Source organism: Centroberyx affinis, unplaced genomic scaffold (assembly GCF_046629955.1).
Source record: "Centroberyx affinis isolate AG114_WGS23_722 - 3 ecotype Tasmania unplaced genomic scaffold, CSIRO-AGI_Caff_v1 ptg002585l_1, whole genome shotgun sequence".
Classification (NCBI taxonomy): Eukaryota; Metazoa; Chordata; class Actinopteri; order Beryciformes; family Berycidae; genus Centroberyx; species Centroberyx affinis.
Window position 1 is genome coordinate 11,952 of NW_027280790.1, and position 19,980 is coordinate 31,931.

A 19,980-nucleotide genomic window follows, 5' to 3' on the forward strand; every position below is an offset into this window, starting at 1 on the left:
TAACAATCAGACGAAAAAGGTGCTAAACTCTACTAGGGCTGAAACTTACAATTATTTTCATTATAGTTTATTCTTTTTGATTCATCGATTAATGGTTTAGTCTATAAAATGTCAAAAATAATGACAAATGCCCATTACGAGTTAGCAGAGCTGAAAGCCATTCTTAAAATTGCTTACTTGGTCTGACCAGCAGCCAAAAAACCTTTTCATTTTATAATGATATGAAATGGACAAAAGCAGCAAATGTTAGTATTTGGGAAGCAAATGTTGGTATTTTTACCTGATAAACGACTAAAACGATTAATCGATTATCAAAATTACGTACATTTTCTGTTGATCGACTAATCGTTCCAGCACTAAACTCTACTCCGCTACTAAAAAAGTGAGTAACTGAAGTTGAGTTTTCCTTCCTCTACATCCCTACACACAGCCGGCCGAGCGAACCATCGATTTCCTCGTTTGCCGCTCGTCGTGTTCGTTTTGCCGAGCGTGTCAGTCAGCCGTCGAGGGCGCGAATCGGGGAAAAAAAAAACGACACAAACAAACAGCCAATTTCAATGGAGAAATCGATACGCCTTTTTCACTAACAGAGAACGACCCCGGGTTCTGCTCGGAGTCTGGGAAACAACGGCTCAGCGGCGGGGAGCGAGCCTCACAGCCGGGGACTAATCAGCTGACAGCGGGTGTAATATGTTTTATAGGCCGGTATGTGACAGTGTTGCGGACCTGTAGCGCTTACCTTGTTAGCGGCGGGCGCTACGGCCTATTTGTTATCCTAATGTGTCATGTGACGATGTTCCGGGGGGGGGCCCCGACGAGAGCGACGCCCTCCCGGCTCCGGCCCTGCTGCGAGTGTTGATTTCACGGTCTATTAGGCGGCTGATTGCGGGGCGGCTCGGTCCGCGACAGATTCTAAATCAGTTCCACCTACAGCGCTCGACACAACTACACACAGCGGTGACACTTAGACAAACACAAACCTTTATGTTATTTCGGTCTGAAACAAACCCCCCCCCCCCCTGAAGATAGACGAGGGGAAGCAGACGTGTTGCATACGTGACGACGGCGTTATTGGTTTGATCAAGCCGGGGGCAGATGTCGCTTTATGTCTCCGATTCGACAGCAGATGTCACCGCATCGCTGTTATGACCCCCCTCCCCACCACACACACACACACACACACACACACAAAACCTTGTACTTCTATCCTTATGAGAATGTTCCATTGATTTCATTCTTTCCCTAACCTCTAACTTGAACCTTGACCCTCACTTGACCTTAACTTTTACCCTAACCTAAATTGAATTCTAATCTTAATCCTAAACCCAAATCCTAATCTAACTTTAACTTTAACCCTTACCCATCCTAAACTTCATCCTAATTCTAATCTCAATCCTAAACCCAAATCCTAATCTAACTTTAACTTTAACCTTACCCATCCTAAACTTCATCCTAATTCTAATCTTAATCCTAAACCCGAATCCTAAACTCGCACCTTGAAGAAGTGGAGACCACAACAAAACAAAAATTTTGTCACTCTGAAAACCTAAAACTCAAAGTTGTTCTCACAAGGATAGAAGTACAAGAACACACACATACGGAAATCAAAAGCTCTCAGGAGGACTCCATAATGAGATCTGGCAAATATGGCACGCCCAAAGATCAATGAGGAGTAACAGTCCTAATGAAGGGCATGGTATACAGCGCTAATCTCATCAAAGAGCTGGCTGTCTGAATCACACACACACACACACACACACACAGAGGCATTATGCTCTGATGGATAACATACATCATACACATCAGCAGAGCATCACCTAGGTGCGTGTAGCTTGATATGAAATGCTTGGTTTTAACAAGCGATACATTGGTGTCAGAAGTCATTGCGTCAGGCTTTATTTTGCTCTATAGGCACAAGATGGCAGCATTGTATCATCTAAATCTACACAGAAACCCATACACCAAGATATAAAGTCCAATATTGCCTCTTAGTAACTATACGTTGTAAATGCCTCTGCTTTCTCCATGTACTGCCAACAAGCTTAGGCGTTGCGTAAGCATAACAATCCAATGAATAATTTGTCTAACAAAGGAGAATGAGTCACTTCAGTTCTTCAAAGGAATGCATAAGAAATGGTGGGAAAATGTGAAGAAGAAAAAACTCTCCCAGGCCTTCCTTTGATCAACACTATAATTTAATTACCTGCATACCAAAGAGAGCCTTTATTTAGAATTTCATTCTCACTCGTCTTTCTTCCCTCCGTGGCATTGTGAATTCAAAGGGAGGTTTTCAAAGTAAAAAAAAAAAAAAAACTTGTGCTCTTGCTTGTTGGGAGTTGAAATAGATGTCCATGGTAGAGACCAGGTCCATACAAACGTACACAAATGCTGTACATAGGTAAAAGTAAATGGACTAGATTCTCAATTCAAAATTCAAATTTGGTGCACCAATATGTAAATATTTGCTTAACTGTGGATAAATGGGGAACATTTCATGGTCGGGGTAATTTGTCTGTGGCTGCTGCCCTCTAGCAAAATCATCTAAAATCATATAATATACTCATTGAGATAAACTTTGAACTTTTTTTCCCTTGTTCTGTATTTATTTTTTCTGCATTTCCCCCCTTATTGCCATGATGAACTTTTATGTGATGCACTTTCTCAATTTAAAAACAAGTTTCAGGTCAAAATGTGCTGCTATTTTGCTGACCTCATGCTGTAATCCACTCTTTTCATTCATGCATTTCTACTAAACATGTTCTAAGGTTGTGTATGCTTACGTAACCCCCATTTTCTATATTCTTATATTCTATTTTTCTTTCTGTTATCCTATTTCTATTTTGCTGCTGCAACACAATTTCCCCTTAAGTTGCATCTTAAATTAAGCATTAAATTAATTCCTTTTTAAATCACACAACTTACATTCTGAATGATACATATGTGATGGTATGTTCAAAAAGGAACAGTTAAAGGAGCATTAACTAATTGTGACTTTTATCGACCTCTAATGGTGAACAGTGGGAATTGCAACAACATCGAGCAGAGATCCAATAGAAACGTGTAGTGAAGAGGTGATATATCATAACGCAAAATCCTGTAATAATAAAACTGCTTTGTGATTTGCTGTTATGGCTTGAGAACAAGCCTTTTTAGCAGTTGAAAATGCCAGTAGGTGTGTGTGTGTGTGTGTGTATCTAGAAACTCCAATGAGCGGGGAGAACAGGCCAGAAAGTGGGTAAGAAATCTCAGCACCTGGCCAAGAAATCATTGGTATTGATCACTAACCTTATCAACCGCCACTGATATATTATGGTCATTTCTTTCTATATGACAGAAAAACCTGACTTATTGCATCTTTAACAAACAATACATTTAACGGAGGCGAGCGGCTTCCTGTTCGGCGCTCGGGAGAGGCGGGGGGGGGGGCGGGGACGCCGGGGAGCATCTGCCTCTCTCGGCAATTAATCTTCATTAGCCCCATCAAACTACTCTCTTCCTCTCATCCTCTCTCTATGATCTGACCAATTTCCTGTCCTCTGTCTCCGCTGCCCCTCCCTCGGTCTCTCTCGGTGAATCTCACGTTAGTTCCAGGAAGGAAGCCCCCCCTGCTCCTCCCCCCCCGTTTCCATCGGGATTCAGGCGGATTGAAGGTGGCTGCGTGCGTCGGTGTGTGTGTGTGTGTGTGTGTGTGTGTTCTCTCTCCCCTCCGGCGCGTCTTGTTTCTACCTCTTCTGAAGGCGTGAATAATAGAGCGGCTCTGTGGTTTGGCGGTTGAGGCGCCCGTGTGTTGTTGCATCTCCACACAATTCACTGGCTAGTACAAATAGCCCGCTGATCTACCCTTTAATATATTAATCTCCTTTATTTTACCTGCATCCATTCCAAAGCCCCAGCAAAATGGAACCTGAGCTCCTCACCGCCGCCACACTATAGCACTGTAATTGCATAAACATTGTTCTGCTGTTTCAATGACTGTGACTTCCATCCGCAAACAATGTCTTTGTGTTGATCTATTGATCCAATATCACCGCTGTCTACTCACTTTGAATACTCTAGTATTGATTGTGGGATATATTCATTTGCTATTCATTGTATGCAGTTGTTTGGCTTTATCTTAGGTAAGCCAGGCTATTCAACTCCAAGAAATGTAACTAAAAAAAAAAAAAAATCTATGGTGTCCTTTAAGGTTAGACCGATATATCCAGCTGATATTGTGCTTAACCTGGAATTAAGTTTTATTTTCTTTGCACGTTTTATTTTTTCATTTATTTGTTCAATAGTGGGTTTGTGTGATTTAATTATTCCTTTAAAGGCAATAATGTATCCCAGAGTTTCCCCTACCATTGAATGTGGGGTGGGTCTGCTAACCCACTGAAAATAATTTCAATAGTCTGGGTTTCAGTGGAGAGTTTTAGTGTCCCATGATGGTCTAAATGCTGTTTCAGAGGCTTTTCAATGCTGACAAGTATAGAATTATGGGGTAAACACTGAATATCTGAGATTTTCTAGGCATAAAAATGGTCAGAAAAGATATTGATTATTGGCATAAAGGCAGTTTCAATACATAAATATCAGTACCGGCCTTCAAAAACCCACAGTGTCCTTATGATTTTGTGTCCGCTGTTTCGAACTTACCTTGGACATGGGAGCATCCCAGCTGACAGGAGATGTAGAGGTCTTCCTCTGGAGAGGCCATGATTACCTGTTAGGTTCCTTTCACAAAGACGAGTCCGATTCAAATCGCGCAGTGATACTGAATGTGTGTGTGTGTGTGTGTCTGCTTGGGTTTCAACCATTATTTGAGATTTTGCTTCCAAATCCTCAGCAGCATCCAACCTTAAATTCACTGCTTCATGATGTTTCACTTCCTGGCCGCTGTCAGCTTTTAATAGTGACTTTTTGAGAGGGAATAAAAGCCAAGACAGAAAAAAAAATGTGGCTGAAAAATCCGACACAGCAGCCATTTCCTTGAATTACGGCCACATGTTGACAATAATAACGGCGTAATAGTATCTACAGACTCAAGGCAGTTTATTGTATGCCCTGCCTTAACCCCACAATCAATATTTAATAATAGACTTGGTGGACTAGTGCAGTGATAAAAGAAAGAAATACCTTAATGTGCCAGAAAGCACATAATGTACAGCCATAAGTATAGTGTATATTTTTAGCTTGAAAGTAGAATGAATGGTTCAGAAATTGTAGAGCATTGCAAGTTACAGTTCTTATATGTTCCCCTAACCTTTATGTAAAGAAATGCCATATTACCGCTGGTTCAAATTGCAGGAACTGAACTTGCCATTAAGGTTATCTTATACTGGTTTGCCTGTTTTTCAGACCAATATTGTCCTTTTATGAAAAATCTAATATCGGCCGGTAAGTGTCGTCCACGTCCGATATGATGGAGGTTCCTGTCTTTTTTGAAGACTGCAGTTTTAGCCATACAAACATTTCTTGGAGGCAGATATAATCTCATTGGTTGAGTTAAACCTCTGGGTGGAACCAAAGAACCACAGTTTTTCAGAGCGGAAGTTTGCTAACTGGGTGGAATTTCAAAGATATTGAATAATGGCACAAAAAAAATAAAAATCATCTATCAGCAGCTTCAGTCTGTCTTCAAAAACCCAACTTGGTATCTGTGAATGGAAGGTGGAGACTTTGAACTTTGACTTCTCTTTCCTCTCTCTCTCTACTGGGGATGCAGTAGTGACGGTGACACAGTACGGGAGTGGATTGGACACAGAGTGGACATACAGTGGACAGGCCTCGCCCAGGACAGCGGACAGCACAGGAGGGGACAGCGGGGGCCAATCCCTGATGAGGGAACACTCACACCGGCCAACAGCGGCCGTTCCCTTATCAGGGTCCGCCCTCTGTTGAAACCATCAGCCAATTATGGTATGAACTGAGCTTTGTCACAATAGCACAGTCACAGCAGTTTCCATCCAGCTGGCAAGTGAATTCTAAGGGATTTTTTTAAAATGTTGCAAAAAGTAAAAACGAAATTAATTGCAAGAAAAAACTAAAAGAAAAAATCTTCAAGAATTAATTAGTATTGTGCAAGTTGGAGCTAATTTTGGCCATATTTCATTCTTTCATCCGAGGATGAAAACAAAGACATGCACTAAGTGATATTCTAATGGACTAATTAAAGAGTAACTAAACACCAAACCCAAATCTGTGTAAAGCCTGACATCTAATGGTAAAATGCATGCTATTGAAATTGCCATCTGCTATTGGCTGGTCTTTGATGCCAGGTGATGTCACCTTCTATAGAGTACAACAGGTGGTGACATCACCTGGCACCAAAGACCAGCCAATAGCAGATGACAATTTCAGTAGCTTGTGATGGACAGATAAACAAGCAGCACTATCTCAATATTTATTCAACAAATGTGGTTCTATCACTATTAATTACAGAATTTCTTTATCACCAAAAATATTTTTTGCCTCAAGCGGGCAGGCATAAAAAAAAAAAAAAGGGGGGAAATTGAGGAAATGTGATACAAAGTTAGCTGTTTCCTTATCGTAATTTGCACAAAAACAGTTGGATGGAAACTTAGCTAATGTGTTCATTTTCTTTGGTTAAATTTTGGTTGGAGAGATTCAGTGTATCCTGTCTGGCCATTTCCGGGTGATGAGTTTTTATTTCTTGACTGTCACGCGGCAACTTGGGCTACACAGTAATATACATACACACACCTCGATGTATATTTACTATGTTTAGTGAGGACAGCATAGTGAGTTGTCACTTGGGATGGAATCAACTTTACTATGTGGTAAAACAAAAAACGAACACGAGGAAAGAGAGAGAGAGAGAGGGAGAATGAGAGAGACTGAAAGAAAGAGGGAGAGAGAGAGAGAAAGAAGGGGGGGAGGGTTGTGAAACGGCACAACATCAGACAGGCACTGGAACATAACAACACAGAGAGAGACAAGTATTAGGAAAAATGGTTTAATATAGGAGACAGAAGCAAAAAACTGCATCACACAAGAACATACGTTTACAAAAATAATTCTGACTGCTTCAGCTACACAGTTAGTTCACAGAGAAGGACAGAGAAACCGGAAAAATCTAAACAGCTAAAAGCAAAAAATCTTCTAATTAGTTGATCTCTTTATTAAACTAATACATTAATCCACTGAAGGTGACTAAATATTTCTATTCCTTCTTTTTCTATAATTGTCTTATCGTGTAGACGGCACAATACAGAAGTCAAATGAAACTTACCGCTGTTGTATAGACAAACTTGCTAGAACTATTTATAAAGCAAAAAGAAAGATCTGACACTCACCTACCCTCTGTTTCGGAAAGAAAAAGAGAAAGAAAGGTAGAAAGAAAGAAAGAACAACACTCAAGTGAGGAAAAAGAAGTGAAAGAAATAAAGCCAAAGATCTTCTAGAAAATCTTATATCAAAAGCCAACTTTCTTGATGCCAGCTAGAAATCATACTCGGGGACCAGTCAGAGTCAGGCCACACCACCAGGCCAGACAGCTTTTTTTCTAAGATTTTTTTTTTTTTTTGTTGTATCCTTTAATCTCCAGTATAAAAAATTCCACTGGTACAAAATGCATAAGTACAATCAGTTGTAGAAATAGGAAAGCCTGCATTTTTTGTACTTTTTAAATCCCATCCAACGACATTATTATTTTCGTGTTGTCAAACAAACATACATCACGCTTACAGGATCCACTGAAATGCATTGACTTTGGCTTCTCTCAAGACAATAACTTTGAAACTACTGAAAATCCTTTTTAAGAATCAAAAGAAAACAAAACCAAAAAAAAAAAAAAGAGAAAAAAAAAATCGATTATTTCTACAAGACGACAGGCTCTTTTTACGGAAAGAGAGAGAGAGAGAGAGAGAAAACACACAAAACATTTTTCCTCAAAAAACTTGACATAAGCCATAATGCAAAGAAACGACAAGTTGTTTTTTTTTCTTTTTCCTTTCAAATTTCATTGTTCGATAAATAGCACTTAAGATAATTAAGAAAGAAGAACAGAGAAGTGAACAGTGACAAGATAGAAAGATTACAACGAGCATCGGCGATGACAGCCCCTGAGGTGAGCCGCTCAACAGAAACTCCCGTTTCGACGACCCTCTTTGTGCTTCGACGATGGGAAAAAAAAAAAAAAAAAAAAAAAACACGAGACAGATGCTTCGCACTCACGACGCCGCGAAAAACGTCGGGCCTGCGTGCGATTTTCCCGGGTGAGATTTGGCAATTTACGACACATTTTTTTGGGGGGGGGTCGAGTCGAGTGCTGTAAAATAACACGACGACGTCCGAAAGTGATATATACGTTCGCGAGTCGATTCCGAACGGCCTCCGCACTCGGGGGGGGGGGGGGGGAAACGAAAAAGAAACGTGAAAAGTTTCGTGAATTGAGCGAGGGGGCGAAGACGGGAAATGCGCGTTAACGTGCGATCGGAGTTCTCTGCTTCTAAGGATTGCCTAACGAATCTCAGGCTTTTAACACTGCAGTGGTTAAGATGTGGAGACCGTGTTCGAAGAAAAAAAAAAAAAAAATAAAAAAAAAAGGTCTGTTAACACTCACTGAACGGGGGAAATCCTGACCGGCTGTCATACAGGTAGTTATGGCTATGTTTATGGCACTGCTCATGCTTATACTGCATTTAGGAAAAAAAAAGTCTTGCTTGCCTCCTCCGCGCGAGTTTGGTATTGGATTTGGTCTTTCGAAAAAACGGATAATGAAGGCTGTGCTGCCTTCATCTTGGCTTGTGGCTGTTGTTTTGCTCGTGTGGACCCGGAGACGTGACCCCTTCCTCTCCAACCAATAGCGTTTTATTTCCCCTGTCGCTATTCCAATAAGACGCCTCTCCACATAGCCCTGTTTCTTAATAACCCCGGTTAGCCTGGGAGACAACAGCCCGGACAGAGAGCATGCAGCATCTCCTCCTCCTTCTTCTCCTTCTTCTCCTCCTCCTCCTCCTCCTCGTCTGGACGGCGGCCATGTCAGCCCTCTCCGGCCCTCGAAATGGCGGAGGAGCAGCGGACCCGGAGTTTGGCGAGCGGAAGGTTGAACAGGATACAAAAGTGAACCGAGACTTGGCACACACACCGACTGACTTGACAACATCTTCTAATCCTATAATACTGGTGCAACGCTCCCTGGTTAAGGCGACTGGTGAGGTTCTGTAGAAAATAATGCTGCCTTTTTTTTTTTTTTTTTTTTAGGTTTTTTTTTTTGCAGACCGTAAACTAGGCTTTCAGGGAGGGGAAGCCGGGGGGCAGTTTTAATAGACTGACAACATCGTGCCATGTAAACGGGCTGACTATGAGAATGTCAACGACGACACTTTGGCATCTCAACACGATTTTTGGCCCATTACACTAGAAGACCCACATGACGGTGAAGTGTTACAGCGTTATACCCACGTGAAAAAAAAAAAAAAACATCCGAGGAAAATTCAGAAATGGCGGAAAATTAAACGACTTCAAGCGGCCTCGACGGTTTCGTGACGGCGTGTGCTTTTTTTCCTCAAAAGATCCGAGGCTTGTTTTTTTTTTTCTCGAATGTGTTAAGTCTTGCCCTGTGCTTACATCATGAGAGCGAGGCGCGCTCGTCTGAGGTGATACACAAAAGCAACAAATAATGATCCTCACCGTCTGAGACAACGGCACCGGCTACGACTCGAAAATGTTTTGAACCCAACAAAGGGATGAGAGGGATTCGGGGTGGGGGTGGGGGGGAATAAGGCTTCGCGTACGACTCTCAACTCAATATTAAACCGAGGAGCGGGATGGTGTGCGAGCGCGCCGGCGAAAACAATCAAAACAATATGTAGTGCTGTGCGTGTGTGTGTGTGTGTGCGCGAGACTGATAGAGAGCGGGAGTGCAAAGACTTGTGGTAAGGCTTTGATGGATAAAACGGCTGTACAATGGCTAAAAATATCAGTGCGCGATTGGTGTGTGTGTGTGTGTGTGTGTTTGAGTGTGTGTGTGCGCACGCTCGCGGGTAGGAACGATCGCTGTAGAGGCTTTTCACACTCAGGGGCTCTCATACACAACAACAAAGTAAACCGTGAGGTCTGCACGAGAGTGTGTGTGTGTGTGTGTGTCCGTGTGTGCGTGTATATAGATATATATATGACACATGGGCACTTTTTTACATCTTTACAAAGAAAAAAGCAAACATGACATTTTCAGGCAACAAGACCACAGAATAGCAAGTTAACAAACTCTTTTTTAAATCTATATTTTAAATATGAGGGATCCATACAAAACACTTATAATAAAATACCCATGTTATCAAATAATTTCACAAGAAATACACTGACGCGCTAGGCAGGAAGTACCTTCAGAATTTGGCACTAAACTCCACTGATCTTGTCTTTTTTTCTTTATAAGACATTTTGCTGAACAACAAAACACATCTAAATATTGTTTCCCACAAGAGAAATAAAATAATAATGACATTGATGCTTCACAAGCTGACATATTATATATATAGATATATTTATATTTATATATATTTTTAGGAATTTTATATAGCTAATTAACCAACAAGAAATTTAGCAAATAGGGACTCCTTAAAAAAAGAAAGAAAAAAAAAAAAGAAACAAACAAAAAAACAAAGGAACTATTATAGTAATATGAAAGGCTTTGTCTATTGTTCAAGTAAACTGATTTTTTAGTCTTCTCTTTAAAAACATGAGACATTTAAGACCGTTAGACTTGTGATGAAACCACAACTAAACTCACGAGAAGCACCGACGTTAACGCGGGTTACAGGTATCTTAGTATTTTTTTTTTTTCTTCCTCTATACATTTAAACAGTAGAAAATATAGGTCATTTCATCATGTGCATTTAAACCACGGATTGTCTATCTGTGAGTCAGTTCAGCAAAAGGTGACACAAGTAGGTAGCATTTCTCCCCCCCAAACAGGGCAAATGTCTTTTTTTATTTTTGTTACCTTTAAACTACTCTAGAAAAAAGTGGTTCTATATATAGACTTTTAATGAGAAACAGAGCCACTTAAAATGGCCTTATCAAAAAACTTTACACTGCCTGAAAAATGTAAAAACCATTAGAGAGCTCTGAGAGAGTCTTAATATTGATCAGACAGTTTTTATTCAAAACTGTTTGGAAGTAGTCTTATTTTTCGTAGAAACTGGCGCGGACTGCTTCTGGCCCTCACATCGGGTTCAGCGGCGCCAGAAGCAAGACGACACGCCAATCCCTGTAGTGAACTTTCAAGTTTACTTTAAATGAAGAAGAACAGAAACAAAAGAAAACACCAAAAAGCAAAAAATCCAAACGTAAAGCAGAAGAAGAAACAGAAAAAAAAAAAAAAAAGCAACAAAACAAATTGAATGGAAATCATTTTGCCACAGGTTGTTTTTTTCTTCCAAAAAGAACATTTGTATTTCCATAAAAATTCTCAGTCTTTGTTTTGTTTTTTTCTCTCCATATGAATGCAGCTATACCTTTTTCACATTGATTCATTTTCTCATCCCGGCCCCCTCCCTTCGCCCTCCCTCCCTTCTTGAACCCCTCCCCGCAAAACAGATCCAAATGAGGTCACATGCAAAGACAAAAAAAAAAAAAAGAAAACAAAAATCACACAAAAAAAAAAAGTCACAAAAATGAAAGTCCAAAAGAAGGTCAAGCTAAAGTTCAAAGTTCAAAAGGTCAGTAGGCGGCGGCGGAGGAGGAGAACCAGGTTATGATCAGGTGAGCTTGGAAAAAGACATCAGAAAACAATGACGGGACGGGACGGGGGAGGGGAGGGGGGATGACACTTTTTTGTGTGTTTTTGTGGTGTTTTTTTTTTGTGTGTGTGTTTTTAAAGTTTTTTTTTTGGACGCCACGGAGACATGCTAGGCATACGATGAACTAACAGGCATGGAGATGGGTTGTCTATAGGGGGAAAGAAAAAACAGGGGAGAGGAGAGAGTTACACACAGAGAGCCAGAGCACCACACCACTACAGCATTTTTTTTTTTTTTTTTTAAATCAGGAGTAAACAACAAACAACAACAAACAAACAACAACAGCAAACAACAATGCAAACCATCAGAACAGCAACACCACTCACTGACTTAATTGGCAATATTTTAGCTTTCATTTTTAATTTTTTTTTGGAGTATAAAATGATATTGTGATGTAGATCTATACTAACAGGCAACAACACACACACACACACACACACACACACACAGTACAAATACAGACACTCTCTCACTCCCATTACACACACACACGTAAAACAGAGAGCACCCAAAGCTATATCCATCCGATCCCAGATGGATGTGGTCATTTGGGAGAAACTATTCATAGTTTGTTTTTTTTGTTTTTGGAGGGGGGGGGGGGGGGGTTGTTTCTTTCTTTTCTGTTCTTTTTTGGAGGGGTGGGGGGGTAGGGGGGAATAACGAACAAACGAAAAAAACGAAACGAAACACTCAAAAACGAAAAACGCGAGGAAAGGTAGAAATTCGACAGGTGAAGAAGAGTCCCACTACGGATGGAGAGAGGGAGAGAGCGGTAAAAGAGAGAGAGATGGATGGACGGACGGATGCGACGTGCGGACGTACAGCACACAGGAGCGTATGAATGGAGGGGGGGGGGGGGGGGGGGTGGATGACAGCGGAGTGCGTTGTTGAACGTGGTTTCTGCACTAAATAACACGAAAAACACCGGAGAACCCAATTCCATGAGACTTCTCCACGAGGGTCTACTTTAATGATGCTGTATACTTTAGGAGTCCAATAACTTAACGATAGGCAATAAATAAAATCCTTTTTTTTTTTTTAAATCTGAGGCAGTAAAAATGTTGTATAAAAATAGAACTGCTTTTTTTACAAATAAAATTTACAGGCCTGTGGCTTTCTGTACTTTGAATTATTTTTTTTTTTAAATCTTTCAACAAACATCAAGTATTTTCAGTTACCCCCTTTACCCATAAACTCTTTTTTTTATTGTTATTATAGCCTTCATTCAAATTCTGGATGTTATTTTGAAAATGTTCTACATACTGTAATATCCCTTTCAACAAAGACCAATGTGATCTGACCCAGAAAAGTATTAACTAATTATTTTTTTTCATCTGAGAAATAAAAAAACTTCTTTTTTTTCACATAAATAATAAGACGTAGCTGGAGTGTGTTGTTTTTTTTTGTTGTTGTGGTGGAGTGTAACTGTACGGCAGGCTGATGTTGCCGGTGACTATTGTAAGAGGCCACTACGTTTTGCAGCCTTTGCTCCCGGGTTGCCAGCAGGCATAGAGGGGTCGGAGAAGCAGCGGCGGCCCGCAACCAACACCGCGGAGGTCAAAGGTCAAATGTGCATATCGATGTGCGTGTCAGAAAAACGAACCCTTAACAGACTGCTTCGCCAGGCCTCAGGTTCACAAAGAGAGAGAGGAATAAAAAAAGGAAAAAAAAAGAAAAATCATCATGGCTCCTTGTCTTTACCTCGGTTCTGACTTGACTACTGTAACTAGTCCTGAAAAAAACATATAAATAATCGCTTAGATAAAAAAAAAAATTAAATAAGTTTTACACAACTAAAAACGTGTAAAAAGGCTACCTAAGATAGCTACTTCCTTCCATCGTTTAAAAAAAAATTGCACAAAGTAATGGCGGTAATGGAAGCGTTCATGTGTGTCAAAAAAATAAATCATAAATTGTAATAAATAAGAATAATAATACTTAAAAGCTAACATAAAAAGCTTGAAAAAACAAGAAAAAAAAACAAGAAAAAAATCAAAACAAGGCGTGTGTGTGTATCTCCCTCTGGGTGGTTGTAGGTCGTCTCCCCCTCCCTCCCACATTCCCTCCCGTCCCCTCCCTTCACCTCCCCCCCCCACCCCACCCCCGCCCCCCTCAGTCCCTGTGTTAAGAGGTCGTGGCTCGGTTTGTTTGTTGGGGGACTTACCCTAGCAGTGCTAACATGGGGAGCAGATAGACCCTAGTGCTAAGCTCAGTACGGTTTGCTGTCGTTCTTGGAGCGCTTCAGCTGCACCTTCAGCCGCTTCATGCCGATCTGGAAGCCGTTCATGGCCTGGATGGCTGCCTGCGCTGACACCGGATTGTCGTAGCTGACGAAGCCTGCGGGGACATCGGACAAGGGGTTTGGTTGGAGGTGGAGAGGGGAGGACGGAAGACAAGGGGAGGAAGGGATAAGACATTAAAGAGTAACTAAACTCCACCCAAATCTGTGGTGAAGCCTGACACCTAATGGCGAAAAGTAGGGCACTGAACTGGCCTTCTGCTATTGGCTGGTCTTTGATGCCAGGTGATGTCACCTTCCATAGAGTACGACAGGTGGTGACATCAGCTGGCACCAAAGACCATCCAATAGCAGATGAGCAGTTGACCAGTTCCATACACAAAAGAGACCACAGTCAAGACGATTGGTAGCCTCTATGTCATGCCTGTAGTATTGTTAGAGCTAGTGTTTCTCAAAGTTAAGACCACATTTCCCATAAACCCAGTTGTTTCCCGTCACAAAGAGGATCTTAGCTGCTTCAGCCAAAGATTTTCATGTTGGAAGTGTTTTTTTCCCATAAAACTCGAAAAGGTTTAACACAGCTCCCTCTTCCTGTTTTGTGCCGCAAAGCAATCGAGCAGATTTCCCGCCAAATCCAGCCCAATGTAAAATGCAGTGTAGAGGCCGGTAGAGGCTACCGATCTTCACGTTGATGGTCTTCTGTGTTTACAGTATTTATTCTAAAGTCGCAAAATGAATGTGATAATGATTAATTTATGGGTAAAATACTACACAGCACCTTCACCACGCTGTTTGGTTCTGAATTGTCTCTAAATCTGATTTAGCTGGATTACAAACACACCTACATGAAAATACGCCCCTGGTACACATTAAGATAAGATGAAACTTTAATGATCCCCGCAGGGAAATTGGGTCATTGCAGCAGCAAAATAACGATAAGATAAAGGGAAGAAAAAATAGAATATAAATAATAGTATAACAAATTGGAGGGGCAGTAAACATAACACCACTGACAATTCCAAACTGTGGCATTGTGAGGCTGTGCAAAATAACAGCAGAACATCCTGAGACAGAATCCTGACAATCCATTTTTGACAAGTGTTACTATCTGAGCTGCCTGCCACCTGTTTGATTTGTGTGCTATTCCTTGTTGGATCCATGGTCGATTTATTTCTGTTTCCATAGTTGCCACACATGGATTGGAGGCGCATTGCATTTACATTTTGTTGTTGATGTGGCCTAATGCATCTCTGATCTTTAATGCATCATTCTTAGGTGCGTTTCCACCTGGATTTGAGGCGCTTTCGCTCTATCCAATTACAATCCGATCACCTAGGCACGCACGTTAATGCCAGGTGGGAGGAGGTCACTGGGTAAAAAGGGTAGGTGTGATATATTTGCCGGCATTTGTGTGTGTGTGTGTGTTTCCATTTTTGTGAGCACGCGTTGATGCTGCTGCCGTACCGAAGCACTTGCTTAGGTTTGTCTGTTTGTCGATGAAGACTTTGGCAGAGACCACGTTTCCGAAAGGCATGAACATCTGCAGTATGTCCTGGTCTCCAAACTCCTGGGGCAGGTGGTAGATGAACAGGTTGGCACCTTCAGGACCTGGGGGGAGGAGGAGACGCAGAGCGGGTGTGGGATCAGCGGGGCGCTCATTTAAGCAATAATATACGAGAGGGAGCGCTGTGTTGTGGTTACTGGCACCGGTGTGCTGTCGCCATAGGAACGAGGCTGCAGCACACCGGTGCCAATAACCACAATATCCCATGACCTTGACTTTGTTATTGCTTTTATACAACATTTTGCAGAAATATCAAACACTGAACAAAGATACAAGCTTTTGGGTTTTATTTTAATTATATTTTGGTCATTCATTGACAAAAAGTAGTATATTGCGGTTCTAAGCACTCAAGGAACGCCTCTCGTCCAATCACAATGCATTCTCAGGAAAAAAATTATAAAGGACATTATTGTTTGTCACCTTTCTCCCTATTATTTCACTGGGCACACAGAGTTATGCTGTGTTCACATTATGGCCTTCATTACTGTCTTCTTGCTGCCATGGTGATTTTGATAATTTGATGATTTTGACAAGCAGTTCAACCATTCCATTTACTGTAAAATAAAAACTGATCTGCTAAATAGTATTTGTGTGACTGTTCATTTGTGTGACTGTTTATTTTGTGATGAGTTTATTTAAACTCATCACAAAATATCTGATCAGTTATATTAAATGATTAAATATAATGTCCACTGCAAATGAATAGGAAGCCAAAGCAGGGAATTGGATGCCTAGCCAAACCTAAATTTGGCAGTGTATCATTTCTCTCACAAGACGGACAGTCAGAGGAAGAAAGCTCTAGCTTCTTCACAAGTTTATCTTTGTTGCAAGAGGAGACAAGAACAGACATATGTGGCTAAATCTGTGACTTTTCATCTGTTCATTCTTCACTGCTGTGGTTGAAGGCAAGGCAGCTTCAACCAAAAAATATCTGTATCGGCCGCTTTGTAATGGCATTTTTAAATTGTTGTTTACATTCTAGCAAGCCAATGCCATTGCTAGAAAGATTTGTGGCTCAGAAGTAAACATAATTCTGCACAGCCACACTTTGTTGTTGTCATTGAAGTTTTATTTATTACATCGTATCGTGGTTGTATCGAATCGTGAACCCCATATCGTGTAATGAATCATATTGTGAGATAAGCATATCGTCCCATCCCTAAAAAGAATGAATTACTGAATATGTAAACCAAGGCGAACCCTATTTAAAAGCACTGATCCTCCAGTCAGCCCCGGGCTACTGACCCTCTTTCTGGCTGCCGGCGGCCCCTTGCTGCTGCAGCAGGGACTGGCTGTAGAGGGTGGGCAGCGCCGCGGCGGCATACTGCTGGATCCCTGAGTAAGCCTGCGTCAGCGCGTCCATGGTGCCCGCCGTCCCGTTGGTAAGCCCCGCGCCGCCCAGGCCTCCGTTAAGGGCCGCCATACCTGAGAGCATTTGAGCAACTTTACATAAAACCCAACAATAAAGAAAGAAGAGTGCACTTACTCATTAGCGCTCCCACTTAAGGTTGTGTGTTTAACCACACATACACACAGTCACGCTCACAAACACACACACACATATAGAAACGTACACAACTTGTACCAGACATCACACACACACACACACACACACACACACACTGACGCTCACGCAGACACGTCACACACATATGTCAAATACATGCTGTGTGTACAGCGGTACGCACAAAACACACAACAGCACAGGACACAAAAAATATTTGTATAAACACCATCAAATATGAGCTTAGCCGATGGCTGCCATAACTGCGCACAATTGTACTTAAAATAAAATGCATGCATGCACACACAAACACACACACACACTACATACACCCTGAGACATTGGCTGTGACGAGGGAAACATCATGACAATAACAAGTGGGGAATCAGACACCAGAATGATCACTGTGGCAGCGCCCCTCCCCGCCGGCAAAGCCTTTTAAAAGTGCTTTACAAAGTTTAAAATCGGCACTTTCCGTAGCTCTCCGTGGCCCGACCTATCATTTCAGCTCAGCGTCATCAACAGCCATCTAGTTTGTTGGAAGATCTACCCCGCCGCCGCTAAAGACGGATCGTGTCAAAACGCCGGTCGGGAGGTTCAGTCGGACGTGCTTTTTCAGCCTGTGGCGTCTCGATTTGGTCGGGGGTGGGGGTGGGGGGGATCGGGTTTGAAAAAGTAAGGGAATGCAGTAACACTCATTAGTTGCGTTGTAACGGCTTAATAGCACGGCGGAGGGCAACTTGTCTGAGGGGGTCTGACATTGGCTCGGCGTCCTGTCGCCTCGCCGTCAGACACAGCGAAATAAATTATCACCGCAGAGCTCTGGATTATAGGTCACTCATTTATTCAGGAATAATTGCACCGGTGACCTTTGCAATTCAATTAAGGCCTAGATGTGTTTAAATGAGGGTGGTGGGTGGGGGATTGAGGAAAGGAGGAGGGGGGGTGGGGTGGGGGCGCGGAGAGGAGAAAGGGGTTATCCGGGACAAAATGGGATGCGAAACGAAAAGACCCATTGCGTTTGAGCGATGTGTGTGCGCCTCTCTGTGTGTGTGTGTGTGTGTCCTGCATGTCTGTACCTGTGTGCGTGTAAGTATATGTGTGTATGATTTACACAGCGGATACAGCTACTCTAGCGGAGGAGCGGTAAAGGTCAGAGGAGAATAATGTGGTGGAAAAGGCCGGTAGTACAGGATCTCTGCTGTCATAACAACACTGATTAAGATCCCAGTCCCGTCTCCCCGGAGGTCAAAGGCAGGACACGCGCCGGATAGCTCGGCAGTCACTAGTAGAGCAAGAAACATACACATGTGATCTGTAGTCTATACAATACACATGTGGATTGGGACGCGTGTAACTGTTGTGGCTTGGACCCTACTTTAACACCAACTGTCCTATTCGGGCTTTCAGAACGAATGCACCTCATTCCAAATCAGCTACACAACAAATGCCTTTTCTCAAACACATCACATTGGTTTTAGTAAAAGCCAGGCATTGGCCAGTCAGTGTAGTCCACCTCTAATATGACAGATATGATACAGTTTGATTGCAAATGTACTGTATAATTGATCAATACTACACTGATTGTCTATGGGACGCTCTAAACCTGAACTGATTCCAGATTCGGTCGAACCCTGGTACAGATCACAACAAGAAAACACAATAATAACGAACAAAACAACACAATGTGATACAAATACAACATGGTCCCACACAGAGACGACCAGGTGAGGTGGCAGCAGCACGCCGACTCAGCCAGGACGGCACACCAGCACTCTTAACGGCAAGCATAACCCAGGACACAACCAAGGAAGCGGATGGAGGAATGGGTCGATGGCTTGATGAATGGATGAGGCAGCCGTCAGAGAGAGAGTGTGAGGACAAGCTAGAGATTTATTGTCAGGTAAAACGGAGACACAGAGAGATGACAATAGGAGCCAAACTCAAGGGCGGCTTAAGGTGTTTGGAGTGTATCTGTCTTGTCTTGGCAAGGCCAGAATATCGACATTCATCTGCAAAAATGCATAGAAGGTCATTGTGAAATTATATGCTATTCGTGTAAGTAGTTAAAGTATTTCCATATAGGGACTAGGATATGGTAGGATATGATTCTGTACAGCCATGGGTTAGACCGATATATGGGTTTGTCAATATATTCGCCTTTTATTAAATATTATTAAATATAGGATATTGGCCAGTCAGTGTTGTTTACTGTCATTATGATGGAGGTTCCTCCTTTGAAGAATTTCATTTGTATTGGTTTCAATGGAGAGTTTTAGTGTCACATGATGGTCTAAATCGGAGAATAAACGTCTGGCTAAAACACTGAATCTGTGTAATTTTTTGGCATAAAATGTAAAGATATTGAATATCGGCAATCAGCAGATACTAATATTGGTATCGGCTTTCAAAACCCCATTTCGGTCGAACCCTGCCTCGGTGCGTTAAGCCTGCACCCGGTGTGCCGTCTCTCTGCATCTGATCACAGCTTCTAAGAGCGACATTGCTGTATGGCGTGGACGGGTGGAGGTGGAGGTGGGTGGAGCGGCTGATGGCAGGATGAATACTCACTGTTGACGCTACCTGCTAGTGCATTAATGTTGTTCAGGCCCACGGTCGCGCCGGCCAGGCCCTGCAGGGTGCCCAGAGAGGTCAGAGAGTTCATGGCACCGGCGTTGGAACTGGCTGTGGTGCCCGCTGCTGGGGAAAGGAGAAGGGCCAGGAGGGGAGGGGAGGGGAGGGGAGGGAGGGGAAGGGGGGTGGAAAGAGGAATAGGGGTGATAGGAGGAGTAGGGACAGAGGTGGAGACAAAGAAACATCCACGTTAAACAAGCGTTACACAATTCCCAACGTTCCTAGTGTAGACGTGACGTACATATGAACCCAAACCTCCCAATAGCTCTAGCCTTGATAGTGTTTAAATGTGCTA

General features: G+C 42.3%; 1 protein-coding gene across 1 annotated transcript in view; it reads right to left on the minus strand.

The window, feature by feature from the left end:
- Nucleotides 1-11,461: 11,461 nt before the first annotated feature.
- The window catches only part of LOC139656941 (CUGBP Elav-like family member 2), a 47,693-nt gene continuing 39,174 nt past the window's right edge, over nucleotides 11,462-19,980 (minus strand). Inside the window, exons 8-12 of the mRNA XM_071534585.1 lie at nucleotides 19,623-19,751; nucleotides 16,793-16,972; nucleotides 15,448-15,591; nucleotides 13,909-14,081; nucleotides 11,462-11,892 (exon numbers count right to left, since the gene is read on the minus strand). Of these exons, the coding sequence (XP_071390686.1) occupies nucleotides 13,954-14,081; nucleotides 15,448-15,591; nucleotides 16,793-16,972; nucleotides 19,623-19,751 (581 nt within the window). The 3' untranslated portion in view covers nucleotides 11,462-11,892; nucleotides 13,909-13,953. The remainder of the gene's footprint in view (nucleotides 11,893-13,908; nucleotides 14,082-15,447; nucleotides 15,592-16,792; nucleotides 16,973-19,622; nucleotides 19,752-19,980) is intronic.